The sequence below is a fragment of the Pyxicephalus adspersus genome, chromosome 5, assembly GCF_032062135.1.
Source record: "Pyxicephalus adspersus chromosome 5, UCB_Pads_2.0, whole genome shotgun sequence".
NCBI classification, from domain to species: Eukaryota; Metazoa; Chordata; class Amphibia; order Anura; family Pyxicephalidae; genus Pyxicephalus; species Pyxicephalus adspersus.
In genome coordinates, this window is record NC_092862.1 from 3,678,392 (window position 1) to 3,703,946 (window position 25,555).

At 41.8% G+C, this 25,555-nt stretch overlaps 1 protein-coding gene and 1 long non-coding RNA gene across 2 annotated transcripts in view; one reads left to right on the plus strand and one right to left on the minus strand.

Annotated features, from left to right (window-relative positions):
* Positions 1 to 1,201: 1,201 nt before the first annotated feature.
* Positions 1,202 to 4,244, minus strand: LOC140330442 (interferon-induced protein with tetratricopeptide repeats 5-like). Its single transcript, XM_072410573.1, has 2 exons — positions 4,023 to 4,244; positions 1,202 to 2,693 (listed from the first exon to the last, which is right to left on the minus strand). The coding sequence occupies exons 1-2, from the start codon at positions 4,091 to 4,093 to the stop codon at positions 1,394 to 1,396; spliced, it is 1,371 nt and encodes a 456-aa protein (XP_072266674.1). The 5' UTR covers positions 4,094 to 4,244; the 3' UTR covers positions 1,202 to 1,393.
* Positions 4,245 to 7,055: 2,811 nt separating this feature from the next.
* LOC140330443 (uncharacterized) overlaps positions 7,056 to 25,555 on the plus strand; it is a 31,210-nt gene continuing 12,710 nt past the window's right edge. Inside the window, exon 1 of the long non-coding RNA XR_011920745.1 lies at positions 7,056 to 7,206. This is a non-coding gene — a long non-coding RNA (uncharacterized lncRNA). The remainder of the gene's footprint in view (positions 7,207 to 25,555) is intronic.

The window sequence follows — 25,555 nt, forward strand, 5'->3', positions numbered from 1 at the left end:
CTTCATGGCTGGATCAGCAGGTATTATTTAAATGGAAGATGCAAACTTAAAAATTCTTGGAATAACTTTTAGGATGACATTACCAATGGAAAAGCTGGCATGAGATTTTTGATATCAGGTTTACTGAGATTATATTGCCATTGTTGCCTGACTGCCATGCTGGTCCTGTGGGTTCAATTCTTTTCTAAGTCTCTCTTAGCCATTTCCAGGTCCACAATCAGACTCATGGTATCTAAATAGAGATTACTACGGCAAAGTAAGCATTATTTGGCATTAGGATGAATGACCTACTCAGAAAGTCATTTTGCCTTGTTGGCAAAACATGGGAAAAACATACAGGCTGGTGACAAAAGACGCTCGGACTTGGAGGTCCTGAACCACACCAGGCAGAACCACAAATCATTACTGCCAACCCACTAAACTATTAGGTAGTTTATTTCCTTAAAGGAAGCCTGCATAAAGACAGCCAGCTGACTCCTTTGAGCATTCAGGGATTCCTAAGTAAGGTGCCACTAGTATTTCAAACTTTGTCACTAGTTCCTGTTCTCAGGGCCATTTAAATATGTGTAAGGCAGAGCTGTGTAACTTGCAGGACTAGACAGATTTTTGAATCCTTTGTCAGGTAAAGCATCTCTTTTAAATGTATTTTATTTGTGTATTTAGAGGTTTGTTTGGAGTTCAGCTTTAGGATTTGTTTTGCCTGAGATATGAGGTTCATTGTACTGCAGAGCTAGCACTCTATCCGCCCCATATGATGTCTCGTGTAACACATACACGATACATGCTGACACTTGTGAGCGTCTTCTTCTCTGGACAGATTCTACTACAAACACAAGGCGGCTATCAGGCTGATTATAACTTCATCTTGGTTTATGGCGCCGGCCGCTTGGCTGGTTTTCACTATGTGAATTTAGTGCTTGTCTTTATTTCCTCACTACATCTCTATTTGTTTCATCTCTTCTGCTATTTTACTTTTCCAGCAGCACTGGCTGCTCCCAGAGCCTAAAATCAATGCACCAGGAAAAAAACACTCAATTGTATGTGCAGGAGGGAGCACCCTGAATCTACAACACCAATATGGACAAAAGGTTAAAATGTATGTAAGTCCGGAGGAAAAAGAATAAATGTAATGGCTGCATTTCATTTCCTACAAACATAAATGTATATACTCAGTCACCCCCTGGTCACTTTATTGGGTGCATCTGCCTGTTAATACAAAGATCTAATCAGCCAATCACATGGCAGCAACTCAATGCGTTTAGGAATATAAATGATCTGCTGGCATTCAAACAGTGGTATAAAGACAAATAGGACATTTTAAAGCCAACTCACAGAATCATCTTTAACACATGATCTACCCTCTGACAATGTTTCATGGTTGGAAGGTCTTCAGTTACTTGGATCTTCTGGCATCTTCCAACTCACTAATGAAGCCGTCTATTTCCTCTTCCTTAGTTCTATCCAGAAGGATATAATATGTCAAATTCTTCTTACATTTGACTCCAAATTTAGAATTTGGTTTTATCTGAAAACCCTTTTTTAGTATTTCTATTCCAGAAGATGGACGATGAATTTTATACAAGAAATAAATCCCGTACTGTAAATAGAAACGCTGTTTTGAGTCCTTGCTGAGAGATTCCACCACAGAACTGATCATTGAATAAATAATTCCTTCCAAGTCGTTCTTATATTGGAGCGCATACATTTCTGCTAAGTCCATCCTTGCAGACATATTCCATGGCATTAGTTCAATGGCAGCAGTATAGAACTTGGAGGCTTCTTCAATGGCACGTAACCTTCCATCATCAATCAGATGGTAAATCTGATGCCTATATAAATGGCCGATCTCTTGGACCAGTTTATGGTAATCAGGGGCAAGATGTTTAGCTCTTTCTAAAATTTCAAGGCTTTTCCTAAAAGGGATGATTCTATACAGGCCAGCTATGATCCTCAAAACTTCAGGATTGGAACATTCTTGGAAATCATCATCCATCAGTTTACGTGCTTTGGCTAGGTTCTTTCTGTGTCCTGTATCCTGCAACATCTTGGCCAAGCATGCTTTGGCTTCCCAATTGTGGGGGCATTTCATCACTAATTGATCCAGAAGTCTTATTGCTTCTTTCCTGATATCAGCATCTTCGGAATACTCTGCATGTGAGGAGGTGGAGAAGGCCAAGCCAGCCAAGAAGTCATTCTCATCAGGGTACAGCTCTAGAGCTTTCTTAAACAATGTAGCAGCTTGGTACCCATTCCTGATCCCTACCTCCAGGAGGGACCAGCCACGCTCAGCAAATGTGTGCGCTGAATGTGATAAATCGAAAGATAGTCTGCTGGAAATTTCCTGGAATTTGTCAAGATAAACATCTACTTGATGAAAGTTGTTTAGGTCGTAATATATCCAGGCATAGTTTCCATAGATGGTCAAGAAATGGTGATCAGCAGATGCTTGGTGGTCTCTCCTCAATTGTTCTAAAGACCTTTCTAAGCACGAGAGGGCCTCAGTGCTCCTCCTCAGTTGGTGCAGGAGATAGGCCTTTACATTATACATGATTAAAGCATTCCGATAAGCTGCATGTTGGATCTTGACTTCTAGGGTCTGTAGTATGTCAGGTATGTTGAGTTTATCATTCCTCTCCAGATTCCATGTGAATTGACACTCAAGTCTCTGAAGCCTTTCATTATATGGGCTCTCACTAAAAGGAAAGGGAGATTATTATTGAACATTCATTCTGTATGCAACTTCAAGTATCTCTAAACTTAAAGGATGTCTTCAGTCTTTCATATTTGCAGATTTCAATAAAAGAGGGCCTAGTGGGCATCACCATGAAGATCCTAATTCATACATTTCCTATTATGGGTCACAACTGTCTCCCAAATGTCAACCAATTCTCATGTGCTCCTTATGGAGACTACACCAGGCCATGGCAATGCACATTGCATAGGATTTGAACACCATTGCCACTATTAAGAAGCCAAACCAAAGCATTGATAAAGCAGCCTGTGCTGCAAGGTGCACATGTAGACAGAAGTGGATTAAGAAAAAGAAAAAGTTAGATCAGCAGAACTTAGATGAAAAATAGAAAAAAAACGCTGTGAAACTTTATAAATATTGTATGGTGAAAGCCTAAAGTCAACTAGTTATAGCTTTTATTTATTTTTAGGCCATGTACATGCTACCTTTTCATTGGCAAGTCCACCAGATACCACACCATAATTAAATATGTTATGCCACCACTCACAGGTTTCCTACCTGGACCTGCTGTTAGAAGATGGCTATGGGAACTGACTGGTCAAATTACATATTTCATGGGTTACAATGGTAGCATTCACTCTGTAAGTGTTGGTGGCCGTACCATAAGGCCAATGTGGACCTTCTCCAGGCAGTCCTTCCTTCCTTCTTAGTACTAGGCATACATGGCTGTCCTCGAATACCCACCTTTGGAGGGGGGTAATCTGGGTGCCATAAGGTTGTAATGGGGCCCCTAGTTCACGCTTAGTAAAATCCAATATGGAGCATAAGAGGCTTGTTCTATAAACTTGAGCAAAATGTAAAAACTTGAGCAAAAAAACTGAAAGTGAAACCTGAATAAGATGGCTTCTTATTGGTTGCAATGGCTTTCCACATTCTTTATAACTGAATGTGCTTCTTGTACAATGGAATTTTGATGCTCAATTATTTTGTAGCTTAACCATAAGGCAATTGGGCATTTGCGGAATGTAAAATTAGGTACAGAATCTGCACCATTTTCTTATTTTATCCAATTAGGCCCCCAGCCATTGATAGCTTCCTGGGTAAGTATGGTAGCACTGCAGCAATAACTATGTATCCATCTGCAAAGTGTCAGAGAAAATAGCTGTTGGGGATCCCTGCACCGCACACAGCTCCACCATAATGCTTGGAGTCTAAAATCCAGCACATTAATTTGGAATGGTACAATTGCTTTCCCATTATCCCCATCTAATAAATTCTTGTTAACCTGTTTCAGATATGTAATACAACCTTGTGCAGGTGTAGTACTCACCTGTCTGCCATGTTCACACTTCCTGGAGATGTGCAGGGTGTGTATCGGTGACACACACCTTCATTACACATTCAATGGGAGATTGTACGTAGGTGTATTACGGTGTCCCCGGTGAGGACTTTCCTTGCTCAATATCCAAACAGCTCAGTGATCTGGGTCCACTGTATGTCCTCAGCTGTATAGATTAGAACATTTTATGATATACAGAACTGTCAGCACTGGATTTACGGAGGAAAGATCACGTCATATGTGTGACAAAGGTAAATGGGATGGGCAGTACATGATCTCTCAATGGCATGTTAGTTCTTCTCTCACCCCTCCTCTCTCTGCTCTGTGTGTATATATGACTGGTTTGCATATGAAGAATGTCTGATATTTACTGGATTTTTAGTATTTTTTTATACCTTTAAATGTGATTGGCTTATGTAAACTCACCTGCATCAATGCCAATGCCTTCTCACCTTCAGAAGGCTCATTTGCCCATTCCCCCTGCACCAAGCTGTGGTGCCTCCTGTGGACTTATATGGCTTCTATTGATGTACCAACCAGCTGGGTATTATCTACGCTAATGCACAGAAATTGAGGACCGATTGTACCCAAAGTGTTAGAAATCTTCTTCCAAAGTGTTAAAATTATGGATTACATCCTTGTCATTCCTTTGATATATTTCAGTTTTGCTGATATCTTGCAGCATCTTTGCAGCCACATCCTGTCTGCATGTACTTCAGGGCTGCATTGCATTTGTCAGAATTAGCTGGTGACAGAGGACCATGCTTGTGTATTTGTGTGCATGGAAAAAGTCCATCAGAAGCCATGGGGCAGGATGTAAACTCGGGAGCACAACTGAAGAAAGAAAAATCGTCATCCTATTAAAGAATGAGACCAAACAAGGACTTTCTTGGCAGGATCCCCACTGAATATTTAATGAAAGCTGCTGGAAATGACTTTTGTAATTAAGTATTACAGGTTATATGAGATTTTAGTGAATGGGTTCACATTGACTTCAATAGAGTTGGAGCCTGTGGCTTGTGATTGGTGGATCTGTGTTCCATGGGTGACTCCATTGTGACTTCTCTACAAATAAGCTGGAAATTGGCACTTTTTAAAGCACTGGTTATCCAGGGCCCCATGATATAATCCCGCTATTTATGAATGGGATCCGGCTGGTGATTAAGTGTGTCCGGTGAGCCGTGTTTATTGTTGGATAGAGAGGGCAGCCCCCGAACTCGATTTTCCATTAAGATAAAGTTATAGAGAGCGGCGTTCTATATGTCCCCCTCTAAATGACTTCACCTCGACAAGCCGTCTTTAACATGGCCAGGACACAATAATTACAGCAGCTCTGAATGTTAAAGCTTTCCTGGTGAGTGACCTCTGGAGACGCCAGGCGCGAGCCGCCCTTACAACACCGATTTGTGCATTCACGTTAAACGCGGAGGGGGCACAAAGGTTGATTGCGCTTTTCCACAATCCAAATCAGCTGCCACTTCATGTGATGGTTTTACAGGCCGTCTTCTGCAGTAAGCAGGTGGCGGGTGCGAGGGATTAACCCTTAAACCCTCCAAGCTAAAACAAGAATAAACAAAAGATGGCAGAGCTGCTCCAACGTCCAATTACCTATTATTAAATGTGTCAGTGTTTCTGAAACTGGAAGCTGGCATGGTAATCTGCCAATCACAGAAGAGTAATTTGTTGTCTGTGCCAAACCTTCTATGTTTGCTTCTGTGCCCGCCTGTCTAAAGGGTCAGTGGGTGTTATTCTATGTCTTTGCCCACCTCTCTGTGGGATCAGTAGGTGAGTGTCATTTGTGCCACTGTCTATAGGGTCAGTGGGTATCATGCCATGCCAACCCTTTTATAGAATCAATGGCATTCAATGGGTGTCATACTCTTACCGCCCGCCTATAGGGTCAGTGGCTGTCATGCATTGCTCACCCTTCTATAAAATTACTGGTGGTCAGTGGGGGTCATGATGTGTCTGTTCTCGGCATGCTCCAAGATCACTGGCAGTCAGTATATATTTTGCTGTGCCCACCTTTCTATTGGATCACTGATGGTCAGTAGGTGTCATAATGTTCCTACTTTGCTATAAGATCACCAATGGTCAGTGGATGGCATGCTGTGCCCACTTGCCAATAGGGTCAGTGAGTTTCATACTGTACCCACCCTTCTATCAGATCATTAGTAATCAGTGGGTGTCATGAAGTATCTGTGCCCAACATCCTCCGAGATCACTGGCAGTCAATAGGTGTCATACTATGCCTGCCCACTTATACGATCACTGATGGTCCATGGGTGTCATGCTCATCTTCTATATTTACACCACCCAAAACCACCCAGCACTACTGGTGGCATCTTTCCTAGGTCTACTACCATGAAGAACTGACACTGTCATTGCTGCATTTTGTGTATATTGTATATACACAAAATATATATCTGTATATTTCGTGTGCACCCAAAACTCCTAGGTGTGCAAGAGAAGACATAGGAATTGGGCTTGGAAGGATCACCATTAAAGTATAGACAAAGGAGGATAGGAAATGCTCCCCCAGCATATGGCGAAAGGTCAAACAAGCAGGGCCCACAGGCTAAAGAGTTTCATCCTGTGGGTGAAAATCTTGTATGGCTGGTGGTGTCCCCCAACATAGTTGAGGATGTTGTTAGCGATACGCCATATTGGACCACTGGCTTACTCTATTGTATTGTGTTGATGTCCCCAAAGTGGGATGCCTTCTGCTTGACTTGCCATTGGGAGAAAGTCAAGTCGTATGTCTGTATCGCCATTGTTTCCAAACTGTCCACAGCAATAATCACTAGCATTCTTTATTGATGGCGCCAGGTTTACCACTCCCCAACCTGAAAACCACTAGGTGATTTGGAGAGGTAAAAAACCTCAAGTTATCGCTTGGAAAAAAAACACCACTAGAAACAAGTTGTAGGTGTAAACTGCTCCTGTATTCTTTGGTCCCATTGGCTGGATCCAGTGGCAGAGATTTTCACCAGCAGATGTTCTGGCTATAATACATGGCTGTAGTTGGATATTGCAGAGATCTGACCCGGGGGAGGCGTCGGACCATAAGTGCCGCGTAGTCATTCACTCTCCAAGCCGCCAAGCGCAGTCTCCTTAACAAGCCTGACATACTTTCCAGGTCGTGGCATTGAGCGATTACATTCAGGATCTGGCGGTGAGTGGCATTTTATATGTAGAAGGGACAGGGGGACAAATAGGTTTTTATTGCCTTTGGAATGAAAAGAGCTGGGGGAGCTTTGGGATAAAATTGATTTTCATATCCAGAAAGGCTTGACTCCTTATCGCCTTGGCAGCCTTGTCGCTGCCCCGTCTCCAATTATATCCCTTTGTAAGCATGTCATTCCCATCAGCATTCCGCCATTTCCAATTACAGCTCAGGCGCGGAATGCCATGTGCCTAGGAAGTTTGGGAGGGGGGTGCTCTTTGTCCTGTGTTTTTGTACTGCAATGTTTATGATGGATTATGGCATTCTGAGCTGACAAGCTCCTGCGTGCTGCCCTTTTCTGTCACCGCGGCGGGGCTCTGTTCTGCGCTTCAGTAAACATCAGCCAATAGCGTCTCAACTATCTGTACACAGAAATATTTATTTACTGGGCTTAGGAGGTCCAGCTCTCTGTATAGGGGGAGGGGGGACACCTCCAGGGATTGGATTTATCTTGATTTACTTTTTGTTCTGGTGCAGAATTTAAAGAACCGAGAAAAGTACGATACGGTTAAATAAATGCCACACAGACATAAAGAAATAACTTAACGAAGAGGGACAGCTCCATCACTAACACATAATGGCTGCAGAATGGGGTCATTATATACAACCATTCTCTTTATTTTACTTTAAAGTGTATCTAGACCAAAAACATTTGGGCATCTATTAATGTTTTTTTGTGAACCTTAAAACATATGAGCAGCTTTTTTTTCGGAGTAGAAAAGAGTTAAAAGCTCCATATGATTGAAGGAACTGAAACCCAATAAATGGAAGGGGTGGGGCCAGTAAAAGTCAGGTTGGGGAGGGAGGGGCTAAATGGTGTCAGACTTCCACCAGGCAGGAAATGAGGCAGGCTCTGAGTTGCTGCAGTTCTAACATACATTGTGGGAAGCTCACAGTGTGCAGTGAAATCTGGTGAAGATATTTCATCCCGGTTGAGGAAGCCGGTACAACTGTGCAAGAAGGCTGGAGGAGGGCAGATTGAAAGAGTGGAAACTGGAGGGCAGACTTTAACAAAGAGAAGGCTGGAGGGCAGATTTAACGATGAAAAGGCTGGAGGACAGATTAAATGAAGGGAAGGCTGGAGGTTAGGTTTAAGGAAAGAAAGGCCAGAGGCCAAACAAAGGGGAGGCCGGAAGGGGGTTATAATGAAGAGACGGCCAGAAAGCCGATCTAACAAAGAGGAGGCCGAAGGGCAGATCTAATGAAGAGGAGGCCAGAGTTCTGCTTTAAATGCTTTAGATCATCTTGATGAAAAGTTTCCTGGCCTTCAGCAGGTGGTTGATGAACTCTCTAAAGTTCTGTTTATTTTCTGTATATGACCCCTGTTGGTAATGGATTGGTGATCGGTTAATACACATCATCACAGCTATGGTGGGAGATATTGGATGAGGAATCTACTAAAACTGGACCCAACACCCTCAAACATATAGGGCCTGATTTATTGAAACTCTCCAGGTCTGAAGAAGATTGACTATCGTGGGAGAACCTGAGAGATCCAGCAAACCTGAGATGGATCTTGTCCAGGATTGAAAACATTCGTTAGCTAATAGGAAATTATTTTTAAGAAAACCATTCCAGGTTTGTTTGGTCACCTAGGTTCCCCCAGTGTATCTGCATTGACATCATCATCCACACTGGCTGCGCAGGGTACAAAAAGGGAGCTGGTTAGCCCTGGCACCTCAGAGAGGACCACTGGCCAGTCACAGAAGGTTAGTATCATATGTGTGACTGGGTAATTGATTCTCCAAGCAAGGATCTCCAAGTAAGGATCATGATGACAGTCTTGAAGGTTGGAGGTTGAACCATCTAAATGATCTAACCTTTTGAAGGCTATATCACCAAAGGAAAACCGGTTGCCCATTCTGTTGATATACCAGAACCTCCAGATAGAGTAGGGCGATCTGTCACTCTGTTCTAGCATTTAACCTCTTTAGCAATATGCGGCCACTGGCACCCAGGCTGCCGTAGGCCCTGGTCTATGTGTAGAGATTTTGCCCCATTTTTCCTCCAAGGATAATCTAGAATCTTTATTTTCTGCCTGTGTTAGTCACTTTAATAGCATGTCAGCACATTTACAATTATTATTGGAGCTCATCACTTTATCTGCCTCTTTTATGGCTGATCATTCAAGGGGAAAAGGTAAACCTGCTGCGTACACCTGGGCCATTATTTGGCAGTCCTGATGATGGGGACCGGTGCTTTTAGCCATGTTCAGATCACAAGTTTCATCATCATGACAGTGAATACAGGCTCTTAACGTGGTGGTGCGTCTGTGAGCGGCTCAGGCAGCTAATTTCCATCATAGGGTCCCTGGACTAACCAAGAGAAAGCTCTTCACTTAGGAGCCATCGAGATAAATATGTTTCTGACTCTGCAACTTAGAAATCTACAATAGCACAATAGAAAAAGCTTTGCTGAGCTAATTCTGCATTCACAGCCTCGTCTTTATGGCTTCCCAACTTGTATCTCTCTGTTCCTATTCAATGTACAAACAATGGCTCAGAGAGGCATATAAAGGACGCGGCTTCAGGTGACCTCAAAAGGCGCCCTTTGAAGGATCAGTCAAGCTTTAGATATTTGAAGATACAAGTAGTTCACATAAGTTTTAAAGGGGACCTATCATATCTGCTGCCCCCCGCTTGTAGAAATTTAAGGCTTTTGTAGCCTTTAGGTGAAGAGTTCCATGTACTGTTTCTCCCTCCATAGTTTTGGCTTTGCTGTACGGTACCTGCATGAGGCTGATCCCAAGTCCCCTTCAGTCAATTTTTTGTTGTCTGTGTCCACATTGGAGAGATTTACTCCTCTACTGATGGCAAGCACGGTTGGTCCAGTGGCTAGCACTCTGGCCTTTGCAGTGCTGGATCTCAGGTTTGCATCTCAGCCAGGAAACTGCAAGAAGTTTGTATGTTCTCCTCGTGTTTGCATGGGTTTCCCCCCACATCCCAAAAACATGCAGTTAGGTTATTTGGCTTCCCCACAAAATTGTCCTCATACTGTGTTAATAATATATGACTATGGGGGCGGACATTATAACCAGTGGAAGTTTTTATATGACAGACTTGGTATTAACAAGAGCAATCCATGTTTCCCTGATATCTTTCCTATGCCAAGATATTGTGTGTCTACGGGGATGGTCAGAATGCAGCTCAGGGCTAGCACCAGACAAGCACCAAAAGTGAGCCAGTTATCCAGCCAGCATCTAAGCTGACAACTCTGCCTCTTCTGTATTGAAATTCCAAGTAGTATTGTCAGCCCTACCCCTTTCCTTCCATGCTGGACTACAGATATCTTGGTGTTGGAGAAAAGATGAGGTTGAGGGAGAGAACTCAGGGCTGACAACACTTCTTTTGATCAGGGTCACTGTGTTGTCAGCTCACACAGGAGCATGCTGATTATTTGCCTGAGTTTTTTTTTTTCGGTGGCATTCTGTGGTCTTTTTAAAGAGATAAATCCTGAGAAAATGTTCATGTTCATGCAGAGATTTGCTCAATATTTAAGTGTCTGCTGACATCTCCTTTTAAAAAGCACCGTTAGGTCTGTGATCTTCTGATGGAAGTGAATGTATTGCAGTCGGTTGTCTCTCGGAATCAGATATTTGTCCTACATAATTCCAATAGCTGGAAGGGAAGATATTTACATCAGACCTCTCCGCACGACGATGTAAACACCGGGCTTTGACGCACGGTCTTTGAAGGTTTCGTTTCATCTGCAATAGAAGGCGATAACGTGAACAAGGAATAAAATGTTTTCTTTTTTTTTTGTTTTGTCTTCTGTGTTTTGTTCTCGCTCTCTCAAGTCAGGCGGAGTGATAACAGCGCACGGCGGGGGACATATTAAAGAGGGATTGAAAACACCTTAATGCACAGGCTGTCGTACATTTGTGTGCGCACGGTTCAATAATACGGTAAATCCATTATCCGGCATAAAAGAGGCACTTCCAGCCTTTTCGCAGGTTCCCCACAGCCCGCCCGACGTTGGCTCGCAGTCTAGACCGACCGTTTGGTACATGCCGCAGAAAAACATCAGACAAGGCCGCACACAATGAGATCTGCACGGAGCAGATAATTACAGGCTGAAGCAATTTAGCCGCCGCACGATGCTGGGCGCTCCACCAGTCAACGCCAAGATGCCACAGAGATCACAAATCACATCAATTAGGTTCTTTGTCTGCAGTTTTTTCTTTTTTTTTCATTTGAAATAATAATAATAATGGGACCATTGTAAATAAATTCTCAGAAATATTAATGGCAAGATTGTTCCTTGCAATTTTCACATAGTCAATGAACCCAAAAGTTTTTCAAGTCATTATTTTCTACATCAATTCTCTGTATGATAGATGCACGCCGCAAGATATAATTTGCCTAGGTCTTTCAGTAATATGACGTTCCATTGTGGGTGGCTTTGTCCTCATAATGCAAACCTGAAACACTATTTTAAAAAGTTTTCTAGAAAGAATTTTTTTTTATCCCTAATGAAGCGCCATTTGGACGACCCCGAAACGCATTGGAACTTAAAGATAAAATATTATGGGTCACTTTTTTGTTTTTGCTTCTTTGTAGAAACATTTCTATAGATTGCCATTCTGCCCCACTTTCCTGGCTGTTATGGGCCAATTAACGGGTCTCAATACTTTCTGAGCTGATCACAAATGCAGCTCAAGAAACCCATATGTATCGGTAGTTTCAATTGAAGGAGGATGACCTTAATGGCCCTAGGCTGCTGACAAACTGTCACTATCCTGACAATCAAGTATTGGGTTCAGAGTTATGAGTGCCTGACACAGGCTGGGTCAGTAGGTATCCATAGTCATTGCTCCATGTACCTGTCATTACTGAATGGAGAGCTGAGGTTTAAAAAGCTTCTGCTCCATCACTGGCTGCCTAGCTAATCCTAGTATGGGCTTCTCTTTATTGTGACTCGGCCCATTTCCTTCAGATATAGGAAGGTACGGATTTGCTAGAGCAAATAAATTTTGTTCTTGCTTTCCCCTTCCACAAATGTCACTCTCCTCATTGTACACCCTCGTGGCTAAGCATTGTGTCACAGATCTGTGAATCACAAAACTACCTAAACAGAATTGCTCATCCTTGGTCCTATATGTGGTTGCAGTTACGTTTTTATCTGATCACAAGGCTGTATTGAGCCCGCTAGAATCCCCCTTCCCCCATATAACTGAAATATCATTTTTGGTTGGGTTGACCTTTTAAATGTGACATTTTCCTGCACAGTACATCATGCTGTGAAAGTCAAATATTGCTGACTGAACAAGAAACAGAGTATTTGGGTAATGTATGCACGTTCCAGCCGATGCACACAAAGTTCCAATCAAATTTTCCAGTGCATACAACGTCCTTATAAACGGATCTGAATAAGGGACAACCTTACGGATCTGCTACTGCAGAGTATAGTCCTCACCAGGCCTGTATTGCAGCCATGGCCCTGGGGACCATTCAAGATCTAGGCCTTTTTCTTGGAGCCCAAAGCTTGGGGTTCTATCAGCTGAATCCTGGAGATTTCCACCTGCAGATGTCTCCAGAAACAGGAAAGAGAATAGACCAAGTTTCCTAACTGTTCGCTTACAGCAGTCAGTCTCCAAAAGAGCTTTACAAGGAGCAATCACACAATAGGATGTTCCAAATTCTTAAAGATTTCAAAATAGCATTCTGTGTGCCTGGTGATCCCTGTGAAGGGAATTGTAGATCCTGAGAAAGCTTGTCACGGCCGGAGGGCAGAGAGGTGGAGCATGGAGGATTCCCTGTTGTGCTGAGGCTGCAGGTGGTTCCATTGCCTCTCCTTGAAGACATCCCGGGACCAAAGGAAACGTTCTCTGAGCTGAGTGGAGAGCTTGGCAGAGTGGAGATAGAACATGGAGAGGATGTAAGCAGCTGCCACTCTGCCACAAATCTGGTGGAGAAAGCTCTTGTGTCTTCACAGGCCGGCACCATCTTGGATGCTGGCCACCTGCTAGCTTCTTCTTGGGATGGAAGAATAGGCTGATCTTCCATGATCACAACCCAATAGGGGTGTCAGCAGACTGCCGGTGTCATGCTGAGAATGTTTACCTACCTGATAGTGAACTGCTGACCATGTTTCCTTTGGGCTGGTAAAATGATGACTGTAAAGAAAAAAGCTCCTGGTGTTGGGGAGGTAGGAATTGAAATCAGCCAAGTGGCCCCTCAAGCCTGTCCCGTTTTTATCTTTTTCCGTGACACATTTAGATGTATAGATATAGTTTATGTTAAACATGTTTATGTTCACTTACTGACTGGCTGAAGTCTGTTCCAACCATTTCCAACCAATGCTTTCCAAGGTTCCTTTGGCTAGGCTGAGGTCCTGTTCTTCATCTCAGCTCCAGATGAGTCTCCAGAACAGGGTTACCAACCTAATTTTTATTGCCCTATGGACCAGAGGCCAAAAATTATGGACACCCAAATTTTATTACAGATGAGTCAGCATCACATTCTACAGGGAAACTGGTCATAGTGTCACACAGCACCAACCACTAAAATGATTGGAAATGATGTTTTAGAACTGGACACATTCTAAATGAGGTCTAAGGATCTGCATAGAGGAACCAGAACCTCAGAAATGTTGCATTTTTTTTCCATTTAGAAATATGAAGCTGCAGCAATGCTCAACCTTGTTCCATGTTACAAGCACTTCTAGGAGATTTGCACAACGCATATATACAAAAAAAAAAATAAAACTTCTTTCATTGTCTTTTTTTCTTCCTGTGCCTTTATCTGAGCTTTCCCTATTTTCTAGATTGGGACAATAAACAAGAATATGGATACCCCAATGGGGTCACAGATTGGAATGGGAACTTGAATCCAGAATCCTTCCCCCAAACTATCCACAAATATGAACAAAAAATGTCTGGTGGTCAGGTTCATAGCAGCCCGTTGTACTGAATCCTGAAGGATAAGGATCTTCAAATACATTGTCCCACTTACCTTTCTGACCTGGTATATAAATCCCCCCCTAGCCACTCTCGTTGCTCCTCCAGTGACCTACTAATGACTTCCTCACTCATAACCTTATCACACGCACGGCTCCAAGACTTTTCTAGAGCTCCCCCGACTCTCTGGAATGCTCTTCCTCGTCCAAATCAGCTTTCCCCCATTTTTTCAAACTCACCTACCCGTCTTTTTCTGTCTCCTAAATCCCTCACTACTTCCCACCATTCCATATTGTGTGCTGCTTCCCCACCTCTTAGATTTGAAGCTCCTCGGGGCAGGGTCCTCCCTTCCTCCTGTGTCATTGCCTGTATATGTCTGTCATTTGCAACCCCTTTTTAATGTACAGTGCTGCGTAATATGTTGGTGCTATATAAATCCTGTTTAATATTAATTCTTAATAAATCTTTATGAATGGTGCTTTATAAATGATATAAGGCACCAATCCAAATGTTAAACTTATTTAAATATTTCAGAGCTTGGCTATGTCCTTGTTTAGCCTGCCATGGCAGAAGCCAATATATATTAAATAAATGGTTATTATATATTTGTGGTGATCGGCCTGCATGATTTGTGTCCTCAAACGCGCCCAAAGGTGAGCGAGGTTAATCTGGCCCAAAATTTGTTTTTCCTGCATACTTTCAAAAATCCTTGAACTGATATTTTTTCTCTGGTCAGACTTGCGGGCATATAAAGCAATTTATTAATGTCAATCCGTTCTCTGTGCAGGGACCTTTATCCCCAAAACCCTCACACTGTAAATAACGACGTTTTTCTAAAACATTTTTATTGTCACACACAAAGGCGGCCGGTGCTTCTCAGAAATGCCGGCCCATCGATCCATTGTGTCGCTGACATCTCCCTTCCTGTAATGAATACATCTTTTACATTATCATATGCGTTCGAGACGGACGGAGGAAGCTGTGATTAATATACCTTGTCTGTTCTAAACAAACACAACACGGGCCCGCCAATACTGGGACTGGCTCATTACAGTCACAGCCTTGGATACAGAGCAAAGCCATCTTCCTGCGGACATGAGGATGAGTGTGAAAGAACAGCAGCGCGGCCGTGGCGGCTCAGCGGTGAACACTGCAGGCAACGGCAATGAGATCCCAGATTCATTCACCGGAAGTGCCACCATTTCTGTCAATTGATGCACAGAAAATCCCATTATATATATGCAAACAAACAACACAGGCCCTCTTTGTTAAGTTTGTTTAATTTGCCATGCTTTGCTGCAAAACTTCCACTTAATAAAAAGTTAACAGCAATAGGTCGATTTTTAAATGGACCTGTCAGTAACTTTTCAGGTATACATGAATAAACTCCTGATAGCTCACATTATAAAACAATGGTAAACTCCATCTTTTTTTAAAAGCTACCCTCAAGCTCCACACCAGTGCCAGGGCTGGGACGATGTGCATTGTAGACATGGAATAAGTGTGAAAGGGACAGAGCTGCAGAGCCTATGTTCCCTGTCCCAGCATTCACACCTCGCCTGTTGAGTATGTTCCTCAGGGGCGTGGCTGTAGAAGAACAATTCCCGGACGGCACAGGACCCAATTGAGGAAAGCTTCAGCATAATCGAGGGATCTGCAGAAAAAAAGGTGTGTTTTTTTATTTTTCAGTTTAGTTCTGCTTTCATTTTTTTGGAACTAACAAATAGACAACAGACAACAAGCAAGAAATTGATCTTTTTTGTAAATACCAGCAACCACAACAGATCTGTTATACTCATTATAAACCAAATTATAGCCAAAATGTCTCAATTTAGGTTTAATGATGGGGTCCTTAATCCCCCCCCCCCTTTATTACCTCATCTCTACATAGTAAAAGGTCCTGATCTCTTTTTTTTTGAATAGAACTCAATCTGAATAATATTTCTGACATGAAGAAATTTCTTGGAAGAGCTAGTTCTCGGGATTTCAGATTGGCCTTTCTAAATGTGATTTTATAATGATGGATGGCAAATATAACTTTATTATATGGACTTTTCCTGTAAAGAAGGAATATTATCAGTGTTTGATCTTAAAGGAAGCATCTACCCACAAAGAATTATGATTGTAAAGTCATGAAATCCATTAGCCCTGCTGTGTACAAAGCCAGCTCCATAAAGACATGGTGTCACCAGTTTGATGTGGAGGAACTCCAGTGTTCTGCACTAAGCCCTTAGCCCAACCATACTGAACACCATTAGGATGAATTGGACGGGTGGCCTGACCTCACAAATGGGGGCAAATCCCCACATACATCCTCCAAAATCTTTTGAATGCTTTTCCAGAAAAATAGAAGATCTGATATGAAGGCCCAAGTCCATGTGTTTTGTCATGGGTCGGCAACTTCCCAGTAATGGCCAACGGGGACATATGTAACCCCATAATACTGGCCATAGTTTGCAATGGCATGTCCAGTGAGCTCATGATGGAGTATTTTCTACATGGTTTTCGATACTTAAGACAAGCCTATTGCTATCTGTAGTCAGCTACAGAAAGCAGATTATATCTGCACACTTTACAGAAGCCTTGTTCACACCAGATGCTCCACCATGTGAATGTGTCTTTAGATCTGCCTGGAGTTCTGCTTTAAATAGAGACATCAAATGGCTCCTTGACTGTGAGGGCTGAGCGATGGAAGAAGCTCCAGCTGTAAGAATCATGAAAAGCGTTCTCTGCAGATTTGTATCCAAAGCTTAAAAACAGTTCGGGCCATCTGCTAAAGAATCTGCTGCACCCAGGGCATGCCGTATTAATAAGATAAAAGGTTGCAGGGATTAATTAGGTAATACCCACAGATACATCAGCGCATTTCTCACCGCGATTGCGTGTCATCTCCAGGAAATGGTCACGTGGTATTTTTGTCTTTGTATATCTACTATACTTTTGTTATTTTAGTGCACATGGCTTACTATGTGCCTAGATACCATCATGATGCCGAACAGTAATAAGTGAGTCATTTATAGGGAATATTAAGTGGTTTTTTATTCATTTTTTCATCATGTGGTTAGAATTAAAAAACAAATAAAATTCAGTCTAAGAGGGTCAGCCTCTTTTTTACCAGTTAATGGTAACCCTTGCCAGGAACAGTCCAAGAGGGTTTGTCTTGCCTTTTTATTCAGCAAAGCAGCAAACCGAGATTAGTGCAGGGCGGTTTGTACAAAAAGTCCATGACATGAAGCAAACAAAACATTTGCTTGTCTGGGCCAATAACCAAACTGATAGCCCTTTTTATTAACATATTGGGTTGTTTCTCTTTAGATTACCCGTGCTGCATTCAGAATCCTTTGTCATGTAAAGAGTCATCATCTCTTACCTATCACAGTGCTTCCTATTAGCCCACTCTCCGGTATTCACCGAAATTCACCGGTCTATACGTTCCTTGGCTTCCCCTACCACCACGGTGTACTGTGTTCAGGACCCATCTGTGCAACTGTTTTTTGGCGCTGTTTCTCACCAGAGCCCCTCTGTTTGACCTCGGCCTGTTCAATTACCTCACCTTGACTCACTGTGTTTCAGCCTGATTCCTTCGCTGAAGTCACCCGATCCCTGTCACCCCTGGTGGGAAGAGCCTGGGGCTGCGACCTGGTGACCTTGCAGCAAAATAGTCCAATGGCCACTAGCGCCATCGACCTATCACTCCTTGCAGGGTGTGCTGGTGAAGACCAGGAGGTCACTAACATTCCGCACTTCAGGTAATACCAGGTCACCTGCTAGGGGGAGGCAACCCGAAACAACTAGAACTCAATATTTTTTAGAAGTAAATTTAGTAAGATGATTACAAAGACCCAGAAAATTACTGTTTTGCTGGGCCTTTGTGTGGCCCTCGAGGATTGGAGTTGGACAACTCTGTACCTTAATATTTGTTCCAAGCTTTTTGTTCCTGTTCTGATACCTTATACAACCTCTGCCTGTTTCTCAAAAATCTTGGTTCTCCACTTGCCTTGACCATTAGCTGGTCCAATCATGACCTTGCCTGGCAATTTGGTACTATTTCTTGTTTCTTATTGCTTTAAGTTTTTGCCACTTCGAGTATAGATGAAGGTCTCAATTTGGGAGCCGTCTGGAGCCAAGCCCATTATCCCTTTCTGCTCCTCAGTCCTCTTTGAGACCTAAATCCATCAGGTGACAAAGTATGTCTACCACCCACATACCTATGGTCCACCCCACATAGGTTCCAGAGTTGGATGGTGATGGCGCTTACTTGGGCCCCTGTCCCATGTAGAGATCACATGCTCATCTGCTCCATAAAGGTATAGCAGGAGCCACTTTAATTCACCAGTTTAATAAATATATTTACAACACCTCAGTCGGAATGAGAATGCTGCATTTTCAGCAGATTTTCATCTTTGATGTTTTTGTGTGCACAGCCTTACAATGAGTGACAGCGCTATCTTATAAAGTGTTGGTTTATACTCGTTGTTAAGATAGCGAAACTGTTCAGCAGATTAAATGTATCCCATCTCTTCACAAGGCGTTTGACAGGCTGATCAATTGGCGGCGACAAGGAAACTGAAGCTTGTAACTGCTTTAAAACTTTCCTATGGAAATGCCTTTTTTTAATACTTATAATGGAAACTGACGGCGCCTTTATATTCAAAATGCAAACTTCTCAGCATGCTCCCCGCTCCGGCGCACAATTCAGAGTGACAGGATTCATTTACAGACGCAGAACTTTACAGGGAAATGTGTATCGGAGGCCAATAGCAAACAGAGAAAATCGCGCACTTTTCCTTCAAACCTGAGACTGCAAATTGCCAGCGTTATTGGGGTAAAGTCTCATTATGCATAAAGTTGTCGAGTAGAACATTGTTCAAATTGGCCAAATTACTCCTCATCCGTTTTCCATCTCTGGAAAATGTCTTTTTGCCTTATAGGTGAGTGAATGATAAATGGCTTTTATTTTCTTTGGTTCAAGTCTTTAAACATTGCAGAAGACCTTGGCTGTGTTGACAGTAGTGGACAGCGGCTATTGTACTTGTTGTATTGTCTGTTAAGAAAGATTGTTACATTTACTGATTGTCTTCTTATCAAAGTGGATCTCCAGGCACTGCAAATACTATTGGATGTGGAGCACACCTGTATAGTAATGTGGACAGATGAGACAAAAATCTACAATGACCGGTTTTACCTATACTGCCACCAGTTAGTAATGGCTGGAAATGCAACATTTTGATATTCTTAACAAGAAGTAAATGAGCTTTAAAATAAGCCCTCATTGACCCCTGTAGCTGCAGGCATTGTGGAGCCGGTAATTTTCAATTTTTTCATATTAGTCATTCAAGTTGTTTTTTCAGCAGCTCAGCTCCCAATTGCCCCAACCCCCACTGCTATCCTCATTGCATCATTCACACAGAAATTCAGCTTCTTCTGGTACCCATCGGCCACACAGAAGCACCTGCTCTCCTACTTGGCAGTAACTCAGATCCGCTCCCATTTCTTTCCCCTACCAGCAGCAACTCAACAGATTAAATTATTCTGCTTCCCCGCCCATCAGTTATTCAGCAGCTCATTGCTTCCTACTCCTCCTTCCAGCAGTGAAGCACAGTTTCCTCTCCCAAACCAACTCAATCACTTAGTTCCGCCCAGGAGGGACTTGGCATCTAAGCTCCTCCTCACACGTTTTGACTCAGCAGCTCAGTTCCCCTGATTCCCCTCTAGCAGTAGCTCAGCGGACCTACAGACTTGTAATGTAAAACCTGTGCCAGGGTATTTGGAGGAAGAACAGAGTGTTTGAGTTGTGGGTGTTTGACTGTCTGAGTTTGCTGAGAAAATAACTTTTTTTTCATTCAACTTAAAGAATGAATTTCTGAGCTCTTCTCTTTTTCTTTAGCAGCGTGTTTATTGCACTACAGCCTTGCTGATTGGCTTTCTTGTGCAACCTTTCCTTCTCCCAATTCTGAACACTGCTGTACAGTTATTTACACTGATTGAAATGAATCCTATAATATTGATATAAATGTTACACAGCTGTATTTGTGCATTTTTTTACATCTTACTGAAATTACCTTTAGGTCAAATTTAGTTTAATGTAAAAATACAGTTAGTGATTTTTCTTCTAATACATTCTATGATCAGATGATATCATCCATATGATGGTATTTGTAGTGAAGGGTCCTGTTGTTATTCCATCACACAAAGACATGGTAGACAATTGCGCTCTTCCAGCCTTGTGGTCACAGTTTGGTGGAGACCCTTTTCTGTTCTGCCATGACTGTGCCCCTGTGTACAAGGCCAGCTATAGATGGGGTCACTAGTTTGGTGTGGAGGACTTTGAGTGTCCCCCACACAGCCCTGATGTTAATCCTACTGAGCACCTTTGGGGTGATTGGAATGGTGAGCCCAGGTCTTCTTATCCAACAATAAAACCTGACTTCACCAGTGGGGGAACATTCACACAGAAATTCCCGCATAAAATTCCCAAAATCTTGTGGAAAGCCTCCCCAGAAGACATATTAATAGCCATAGGTGAATAGAACTCCATAATGATGACCATAGGGGGAATAGAACTCCATATTGATGACCATGGGGGAATGAAACTCCATATTGATGACCATGGGGGAATGGAACTCCTTATTGATGACCATGGGGGAATGGAACTCCTTATTGATGACCATTGGAGAATGGAACTCTATATTGATGACCATGGGGGAATGGAACATCTTTATTGATGATCATGGGGGAATGAAACTCCATATTGATGGCCTTGGGTTAATAGAACTCCATATTAAAGACTATGGGGGAAAAGAACTTCATATTAGTCACCATGGGGGAATTAAACTCCATATTAATGACCATGGGGGAATTAAACTCCATATTAATGACCATGGGGGAACAGAACTCCATATTGATGACCATGGGGGAATGAAACTCCATATTAATGACCATGGGGGAACGGAACTCCATATTGATGACCATGGGGAAATGGAACATCTATATTGATGACCATGGGGGGATGAAACTCCATATTGATGGCCATGGGGGAAAAAAAACTCCATGTTGATGACCATGGGGGAATAGAACTTTATATTGATGGGCATGGGGGAATGGAACTCCATATTGATGACCATGGGGAAATGGAACATCTCTATTGATGACCATGGGGGGATGAAACTCCCATATTGATGACCATGGGGGAATAGAACTTTATATTATTCCCCATGGGGGAATGAAACTCCATATTAATGACCATGGGGAAATAGAACTCTGTATTAACGACCATGAAGGAACGGAACTCCATATTGATGACCATGGGGGAATGGAACTCCATATTGATGACCATGGGGGAATGGAACTCCATATTGATGACCATGGGGGAATGGAACTCTATATTGATGGCCATAAGGGAATGGAACTCCATACTGATCTCCATAGGGAAATGGACTTTATACTATTCCCCATGGGGGAATGAAACTCCATATTAATGACCATGGGGAAATAGAACTCTATATTAATGACCATGGGGGAACGGAACTCCTTATTGATGACCATGGGGGAATGGAACTCTATATTGATGGCCATAAGGGAATGGAACTCCATACTGATGTCCATAGGGAAATGGAACTCCATACTGATATTGTCATAATGCCATATTTTTGGAATGGGATGTCCAACAAATTCATAACATTGGACCATATATGTGATAATGAGGTTTCACATATTTTTGACTATTCATAGATATATATCTTCATTTCCCTTTTTTTTTTTTTATATCTAAATGGAATTTATCCTTAAAGCAGATTTAGCATCTGGCATATTTCTAAGACCTCCTCTACAAAGCAGCAATGTTTCCTTCTTTCCTTGGACTTTGTACACAACGTTGGAAAGCAAAGCAGAGCTGTGCAGAAACTTGTCAATGTCTTTCATGTTTGGAATTTCATTCTCTTTGTGAAGGGAGCTTTCCAGCGATCGCTCAAGGCTGTCATTTGAAGCCACTTTACTTTAACATATCCAAGCCTGGGCAGTGCGTTGCTGAAGGCTCCGTCTTGCCAGCTCAAACAGTGTTGATGCTCCAACGATCTCGCTAGCGCAGTAACAAAGCCCTTCCTGTCTGCCTCTCATTATCGCCTTTTAGTGGTGTGCATCGTGCGCGGCAGTGTGGAGCGCTGACACACGCCATACTGAGCTTGGTGTCCACCTGCTCCGGCTCCTCTGATCTGCCAGCCAGAGCGGCTCTCACAGTCGGAGAGACACAGAAGGTTTTTTGGATTTTTATTTTTTTTTATTTTTAGCCAGGCAGCAGGATTCCTTCAGCTTGGCTGCCGGATTAAGGCCGATGCTTGGAGACAAATGCGGCCTCTGATAACTTCCAGCACAATGTAAACAAGCTGATTTTGGTAATTGCATCCATATTCTGCATATTTACATAGTCCTCATGAGTCAGTTTATAAAAAATGTAAAGATTTGCTCCATCCAGGCGTTAAGACTCCTGTTAACACAAAATAACGAAGGATGGGCTGTGGAAGCTCCATAACTTGTAAGTAGCCCCACTACAGTATACTTACCCCCTAGTTTACATCCTCCAACAGGTCTGTGCTGCCCTTTGCCACCACTGCCACCTTACCTTACGTGTGCATTGGGAATACATTACCCAGGCACTGAGCTATATTAGTTATTTTTAAAAATATACTTAAAGTTCCAGACAGATATGAAAGACACAAGTGAATGCAGCTCTCTAATCATTATTAAATGATAAAAGGCAAAATCAAGTGGTGAAACTACCAGAATGTGACCTGGTATCAGCCTATTCAGTATTTGTACAGCAGAGTTTAGGTTGGGAAAGAGAGAATCTGCTCAAAAGTCAATTAGTTAAGTTACAGTTCTCATATTCTAACGAACATATTTATTGAAGTAGAGAACCAGGTAATAAAGAAATGAGAGGTCATCTCCTGGCACTGTCCAATGGCAGGCTGTCAGTGTAACAGCAGACACAAACCGGGTGTTCTGCCATGCCAGAGAGAATCATGCCCTGTGCATATCAGGATTGGATAGGCAGAACTTTAAATCTTTTTTACAAGTAAAAGTACTTTCAAATTAGTTTAGCTATTTACCAAAAATTCAGCTTTAATAATTAAGCTTTTTAAAAAAAAAGTTTAAATGTTTGGCAAAGGTAATTAAATGATTTTTGGGGGAAAGTAATTAAATCATTTTTTTTCAATTACTTAAGAATCTTAGGTGTGCTGGGTATACACCCAAAAAAAAAAAAACTGGACAGGGCAAATGTAGCACACCTTGTCTCCTTTTCTTCATCTTGATGTTTGTACTGGCAAATCCTGGCTGTCAGAATGACAGCTAATGACCTGCTTCCTATACCCGCTGCAGCTGCTATGTAAACATGGCCCTATACAGGTGTATTAACCATGTTCAGGAGCTCAACAGGGAGCTAATGATCTCCTGAACATTGTGTTTTCTTTGTTTCTGTCATTGGTAGATCATAGGAGTGACCCTTAATCTGAGTATCATGTCATTTATAGCATTTTTTAAATAAAACTTATTCCAAGCTTAATTACCACTGATCACTCCTAATTAATTCCCCTACTCCCTATTTATCTTATTCCCATTAGATTATTTCTAATTTCTTAAGACAGTACTTTTTTATTTTCTTTGTAATGTTTTATTTCTAATGTTAAGTGTTAAATAAATATATAATATAGTAAAAAACATTGCCATGATTTGTGTATCGAAAGGCATATATACTTTTCCACTATATATATATATATATATATATATATATATATATATATATATATATCATATCCTATAGTGGTAATGTAAAAATTGCTGATCCATTGTTAGATATAAATATTACATGCAGTCTAATAAGTTCAGTTTTGTGTTATTTTAGGTTTTGTGTAATATACAGGAAAATTGTACAGCTATGTGTATTTTTTATACATATATATATATATTATTCTTAGTGTTACTTGATTTTCTGTCAAGCCTCTTAGGGCTCTATTTATAAGGCAGAGAATCAAACATTTCCCGATAGAAAATCGTCTAGGTCTATGTGTTTCAATGGCAGTATTTGATTATCCACCAAATATTGTTTAAGGGAATGTGAGATTTACTGCTTTACACATAAGTATGGATCCAACCCCTTTTTCCAGCTATCACCTTTGATAATTTACACTAAATAAAAGAACACTGTTATTTCCATGATTCAGTAATTACAGGTGAAATTTAAACTGATAGCAACCACAGGATTGGCTCCTCCTACTCATGGTGCTAAGATGCGCAGGGGCGGGCAGTACGAAATTCCAGACAGTGAAGAGCCGAAAGCAGATCGCTGACTCGTGAATACCCCTACAGTTTTATCTTTCACTCTGATGGTTTTAAATACTTAATAGCAATTTTATAAATACTAAAAACAGATTATAAAAGCTGTATATATTAATCCCATAAATTAAAGAAAAAAACAGATGAAGTTCTAATTCTAAAAATAATTATGACATACAGTATATTAGTGGAGATTCTGATCTAGATCTTTTTTTTAGGATCCTATCATCCGACGCAGCTTGGAGTTGTATAATTCCATCCCGTTATCTCTGCGGAGAGGCCTGTCATTTGCGCCTGCACGCAGTAAATCCCAGGTGCCTTTGTCTTCCCTTTTCTATGGTTAATTGTTGTGCCGTAACAATTGCATATTGTAACAGGTTTATAGCTTCTGACTGTGGCAATCCAATTATCCCGAATTACTGCCTTGATTGTAGCCCAATTAATGTCAGCTTTACATTGTCAGATGTGAAGGGACAGCTAATATAATTGCGCCATTATTCACCGCGTCTGTCTGATGGGAATGATATAGAGAAGGAACGTAATCAGCGCTCTCCGGGTGACAGTAAACAGCAGGTGACATAATATTTAAATTTGCTGGAGAGGTAATACCAGGCAGGACGTCTGAAGAAGAGCTGCCGATTGTGAAAAGACTTCAGTCAAGAGGGCATCGCTTTATCTTCCCACAATGCTCCGCTCCACAGATCTCACCGATTAAAGGAAAAATGGTTTCAGGACAATTTTATTCATATTATTTCTTGAAGGATATACGGGTTATAAAATGTTTGATTTCTTCTATTTATTTTTCCATATATTTAAATCCAAGTTTGGAAAGCACGGAATTAAATATGATTTATTAAAATTTATATTTTCCTCTTACCTGATTGGAAAGAAATTAAACCATTTGTTATAAAAGTTTCATATTCTAGTGTAGACACTGTTGATCATCCCCTTCTAATACAAATCATGCGCTCCATTGGTATCTGTGACACTGCTCTCTCTTGGTTTGCTTCCTATCTGTCTGACCGCTCCTTTCAAGTTTCTTTCAATGGTAACTCCTCCTCTCCCACTCTC